General features: G+C 44.8%; 1 protein-coding gene across 6 annotated transcripts in view; it reads left to right on the plus strand.

Moving 5' to 3' along the window:
* The window catches only part of APP (amyloid beta precursor protein), a 291,865-nt gene extending 286,890 nt beyond the window's left edge, over positions 1-4,975 (plus strand). For all 6 annotated transcript variants that reach the window (XM_023190001.1, XM_023190010.1, XM_023190020.1 and 3 more), the window contains one exon: positions 3,751-4,975. In XM_023190001.1, coding sequence (XP_023045769.1) covers positions 3,751-3,852 — 102 coding nt within the window. In that variant the 3' untranslated portion in view covers positions 3,853-4,975. The remainder of the gene's footprint in view (positions 1-3,750) is intronic.
* Positions 4,976-6,156: the final 1,181 nt, after the last annotated feature.

The raw sequence follows: 6,156 nt of genomic DNA on the forward strand, positions 1-6,156 counted from the left end.
TCCAGAACAAGCACTACGGGCTCAAACCTCCCCTGGCTCTGCTTTAAGAGAAATAATACTGCGTCCATGCAGAGGCCCTGTCTGCACAGGGGCATGGTGGGGCTGGCCTTCACCTGGTGGCCCTTGCCACTGCTGTAGCTTAGCAATGAGGAAGAGATTGGTGAGCCTGCTGGAGAGGAAGGCTACCCTTACCTGCTGCTCTTCCTTTAGCGGTAACGTTATCCATAGACATGAGTACTCAGTTTTTCACGTCTTGCTTTCAAGGGCTTAGAGATTAAAGATCCAATCCATACTCCTTGGATGCCCTTTTGTCAAGATAATCTCTTCTCCTGTAGCTCCTGAGCCGTCTGAGGTCTGAGGGCCAAGCGGCCCCATGGCAGGAATGGCAAAATGTAACTGTCCTCTCAGTGGCAAAAGGTAATAGGATTAGCAAGTAGCGAAACAGAAGCCAAGAAAAGACAGGAGAGTGAGAGGCCTGGATTGTGCCCCAGCCTTGGAGCCTCGCCTCTCTAGCCGGGGACTCTTAGGTGTTTGGCTTTGGAGTTTGAAGAGGAGATAAACCTATGAAATTGCCAGGTGTGCCCCTGCCCCTGACGCATGCAAATGATTGCTGACAGCGAGTGTGATGGTGGGTGTGCCTCCTGGAAGAGATGAAAGCATAGTATTCCAACAATGAAGCAGCATGGGGGCTTTTTTCTACAATCAGAAACATAGCAGCTTTGTGCTTGATCTCCTAAGCAAGATCATTTTTTTTAACGTGGGCATTCTTTGAGATCTCAGTTACGAGATGACGGGGAGCAGAAATGATGCCCAAGTTCGAATGGCATAGTGCTGCAGATAGGCTGTCTCCTGGCACGCAGATTTACAGGGTGAATGAAATCTCTCATGATTGGCGCTAATCTTTAACCATGGTGTTTTAACTTACAGGCTAATTACACAGTTACCAGTTAAAGCCAGGTGACCTCATTTGTTGACAACAGTGCAGATCAAAGGAAAGAGGAGAAGATGAGGAAAACATCTGTGATTTGCTCCCAGAGGGACAGGGAAGCTGAGCATCCATTCGAGTAGTGTCCTCTGAGGACTGGCCTTGGTTAGAGCTTGTTGGTAGGAGTGTGCTAAGGGGAGATGCCTAGGTCTGTCATTGGAGTAACATGAGAGTTTGACTGCAGGGGAGCTCAGGCAGCTCTGAGCCATAGGATGGTAGATTGGAGGGATTCACAGTGGCACACAGTCTCTCCATAAATGGGAACTTGAAAATCAGGGCACGTGGCCATGGTGGCTCACGCTTGTAATCCTAGCTCTTTAGGAGGCTGAGGTAGGCAGATCACCTGAGGTCAGTTCAAGACCAGCCTGGCCAACATGGTGAAACCCCCGTCTCTACTAAAAATACAAAAATTAGCCAGGCGTAGTGGCGGGTGCCTGTAATCCCAGCTACTCCAGAGGCTGAGGCAGGAGAATCACTTGAACTTCAGAGGCAGAGGTTGCAGTGAGCCGAGATTGCACCATTACACTCCAGCCTGGGCGACAAGAGCAGGACTCCAACTCAAAAAAAAAAAAAAAAAGAATCAGGGCACGTGATGGAGGGAACACTCTGTCCCAAGGGACGAGGGAGCTGTATCTCTACCTATTTCAGCTGCCTTGGGATGAGCCGCTGCTAGTCATTCCACCTCCTTCCCACACTGAAAAGAGTCAATCACTTCATGAAGGGGGGCTGTACAAAGGGACCACGGGGGACCTGATCATACTGACAGATTTTTTGAGACACAGTCTCCCTCTGTTGCCCAGGCTAGAGTGCAGTGGTGCGATCTCGGCTCACTACAACCTCCGCCTCCCAGGTTCAAAAAATTCTCCTGCCTCAGCCTCCAGAGTAGCTGGGACTACAGGCACATGCCACCATGCCCAGCTAATTTTTTTCTGTGTTTTTAGTAGAGATGGGGTTTCATTATGTTGGCCAGGCTGGTCTTGAACTCCTGACCTTGTGATCCGCCCACCTTGGCCTCCCAAAAGTGCTGGGATTGTGAGCCAGTACGCCTGGCCTTTTTGTTTTGTTTTGTTTTGCGTTGTTGTTGTTGTTGTTGTTTGAGATGGAGTCTCACTCTGTCGCCCAGGCTGGAGTGCCGTGGCACAATCTTGGCTCACTGCAAACTCGGTCCCCCAAGTTCAAGCCATTCTCCTGCCTCCACCTCTGGAGCAGCTGGGATTACGTGTGTGCACCACCATGCCCGGCTAATTTTTGTATTTTTAGTAGAGACAAGGCTTCACCATGTTGGCCAGGCTGGTCTCGAACTCCTGACCTCAAGTGATGCACCTACCTCAGCCTCCCAAAGTGCTGGGATTACAGGCGTGAACCACCGCACCCAACCATATTGACAGATCTTTTAGTCTGAATTATTATCAGCCAGTGTGGTCTAGTCATGACATATCTAGCTCCATCTCAAGATCTCATGTCTTACTGCTGACATCTCGCCCTCACTGGTACTTTTCCTTCCTTGGTTTCAGGGGCATTGCTGTGTAGGCTCAGATCTGTGCCACACAGGGTGTGTAGGGGGAAAAGCTGCATAAGTGGGGGAATGTCACTTAGCAACACTCAGCAAGGGGGAATGGGCCTGAAGTATTCTCCCAGAGATGAAGGAGCAGCCCATTCTAGGGAATATCCCTTTGAAGGACTATCTTCTGTATGGTACATCCGAACTTTTCTCTGGAAAACATGCCTTTTCATTCTGATGATTTTGTATTTATTCTCTTCCATCTTACCATGGTTTTACAAAAAAGGAATTTTAACAGACAAAAAAGTAAGCCGTTACTCATTCAGCAGAGTTAAGAACCTCCTGTCTTCTGTGAACAGGGAGAGGTATAACAAATATAGTAAAACAAGAACAGCCACTGCCCACGTTGTAGTGGTAAGTACCCTGCCCAACCTGCAGAGAGTAAATTCCCCACACAGCTCTAACAGTGACACGGGGAGGAAAACGTCTTCAGTTACTGGCTTCACCTTAGTTAGAGGTGAAGCAGCATGTTAACAGAGAGGGTCTGATTTTAAACTTTTAGCTGAACATAATTCTATAGTATCTTAATTCTCAGTTTTTTAAAAATTACGTAATCTAGAATGGTGTCGTCCTTGCTCTTTTTTCTTGTGCCAAATAATAGCCCCCTTTGGCATATGTATGTTATTGTTTTAATTAAATGATTCTCAAACCTCTTTTTAACATTGTAACAAACATAAAATTTGATAGAAACGGGCTAGACTAAAATCAGCATGGGAAGATATTCAGCAGTCTAGGAAATCGAGTATTTTTCTACACAGATTTGAGTGTCACCCAAGATAACAGTAGTACTTTGCTGAATCTCCCTCCATGATACTCTTGTGGTTTTGTCTATCTTACCAATACACTTCCAAGTAAAACAGGCTTTCGTTGACACCATTTGTCCTTTATTGAGCCAACAGGGGAGGAAAAAATACCATTGCACTGGGTTTATCCACTTACTGTGGAGTTGGGGAACCAGAAACAACCGCTGGACACTTCATAAGCGCGCCAAGGTTTCCACCGCCACCTGGTGGCTAGATGGAGCACAGCATTTGTATAACTGGTGGGCAAAGGCATTCTCCAAGATGTCACAGTGGGGGAGAAAATCATGGGTGTTCTGCAATGAAGAATACTGTACTCCTTATCTTTTTACTGCTTCTCCATGTTCACCCTTAAAGGATTGATTTTTATTTTTTACTCAGCTCTCTTCTTCCTTGTTTTTCAGGTTGACGCCGCTGTCACCCCAGAGGAGCGCCACCTGTCCAAGATGCAGCAGAACGGCTATGAAAATCCAACCTACAAGTTCTTCGAGCAGATGCAGAACTAGACCCCCGCCACAGCAGCCTCTGAAGTTGGACAGCAAAACCATTGCTTCACTACCCATCGGTGTCCATTTATAGAATACTGTCGGAAGAAACAAACCCCTCTGTTTTATGATTTACTCATTATCGCCTTTTGACAGCTGTGCTGTAACACAAGTAGATGCCTGAACTTGAATTAATCCACAAATCAGTAATGTATTCTCTCTCTCTTTACATTTTGGTCTCTACACTACATTATTAATGGGTTTTGTGTACTGTAAAGAATTTAGCTGTATCAAACTAGTGCATGAATAGATTCTCTCCTGATTATTTATCACATAGCCCCTTAGCCAGTTGTATATTATTCTTGTGGTTTGTGACCCAATTAAGTCCTACTTTACATATGCTTTAAGAATCGATGGGGGATGCTTCATGTGAACGTGGGAGTTTAGCTGCTTCTCTTGCCTAAGTATTCCTTTCCTGATCACTATGCATTTTAAAGTTAAACATTTTTAAGTATTTCAGATGCTTTAGAGAGATTTTTTTTCCATGATTGCATTTTACTGTACAGATTGCTGCTTCTGCTATATTTGTGATATAGGAATTAAGAGGATACACGTTTCTTTCTTTGTGCCTGTTTTATGTGCACACATTAGGCATTGAGACTTCAAGCTTTTTTTTTTTGTCCACGTATCTTTGGGTCTTTGATAAAGAAAAGAATCCCTGTTCATTGTAAGCACTTTTACGGGGTGGGTGGGGAGGGGTGCTCTGCTGGTCTTAAATTACCAAGAATTCTCCAAAAAAAAATTTCTGCAGGATGATTGTACAGAATCATTGCTTATGACATGATCGCTTTCTACACTGTATTACATAAATAAATTAAATAAAATAACCCTGGGCAAGACTTTTCTTTGAAGGATGACTCCAGACATTAAACAGTCAAAGTAATTCTGGGTGGGGAGAGAAGAGGCAGATTCAATTTTCTTTAACCAGTCTGAAGTTTTATTTGTGATACAACAGAAGATGAAAATGGAAGTGGCAATATAAGAGAAGGAGGAAGGCGTGCCTGGACAAACCCTTCTTTAAGATGTGTCTTCAATTTGTATAAAATGGTGTTTTCATGTAAATAAATACATTCCTGGAGGAGCACCATTGTGCTGGTGTGAATGATTCTATGGTAACAGTCTTGACCATTTACTGACCTACAGTAAGAACTGTGGGTACCCAGTGAGAAATCTTCTCATGTTGAGTACCCGCACCTGTTGTGTCTTAATTGCAAGTCTGAGTAGGAAGTTAGGGCCAACTTGTGTCTCCCAGTGCTGGGAAAATATTTCCTAGACCTAATTTACAGTCTTTACTTGATCTAAAATATTTTGCTTCCACATTTTGGCCCTCAAGTTTGACCCAAATGAGAGACAAAGGGAAAAGTTCCAGGAAAATAAAAATTAAGACAGCTGATTGTTATCTATTAAACAGAGTTTCTTCTTGTTCTTTTTGGTTTTGTTTGTTTGTTTGCTTTTTATTGAGACGGAGTCTCGCTCTGTGGCCCAGGCTGGAGTGCAGTGGCGTGATCTCAGCTCACTGCACGCTCCGCCCCCCGGGTTCAGGACATTCTCCTGCCTCAGCCTCCCAAGTAGCTGGGACTACAGGCACCCGCCACCACGCCTGGTTAATTTTTTGTACTTTTAATAGAGATAGGGTTTCACCATGTTAGCCAGGATGGTCTCGATCTCCTGACCTTGTGATCCGGCTGCCTTGACCTCCCAAAGTGCTGGGATTACAGGCGTCAGCCACCACCCCCGGCCAAAGCAGGGCTTCTTATCCTGAATGCTACTAACATTTTGTGGGGAATAATTACTTGTCAAAGGGAGTTTGCCTGAGCAGTGTGGGATATTTATTTAGCAGCATCTACCCACTGGCAATCAAAAGTGTCTCCAGACATTGCCAAATGTCTTTTAGGGGACAAAGTCAATCGCATTTGAGAACCACAGTTCTGTAGTTTAAAATAATGTCATATGTACATAATTTTTTATTGGGAAAGTCTCCTTATGTTAGTTCAGGCTGCTGTAACAATTCCATAGACTGGGTGGCTTTAATACTTCTGTCTCTCAGTTCTGAAAGCTGGATGTAGGAGATCAAGGTGCCAGCACAGTCAAGTTGGCCAGGGACCTGTCCTGGTTCACAGATGGCAGCCTCCTGGCTATATCCCTGTAACAGAAATGCAGGTTCAGTCACTTGCTGCTTGCCGATTCCAATTAAGAGTGAGAAAATGGTATAAAGAAAATGACTTTTTATTCCAAAGCTAGCTTGGGGGAAGACGTGCAGGCTTC

Source organism: Piliocolobus tephrosceles, chromosome 19 (assembly GCF_002776525.5).
Source record: "Piliocolobus tephrosceles isolate RC106 chromosome 19, ASM277652v3, whole genome shotgun sequence".
Classification (NCBI taxonomy): domain Eukaryota; kingdom Metazoa; phylum Chordata; class Mammalia; order Primates; family Cercopithecidae; genus Piliocolobus; species Piliocolobus tephrosceles.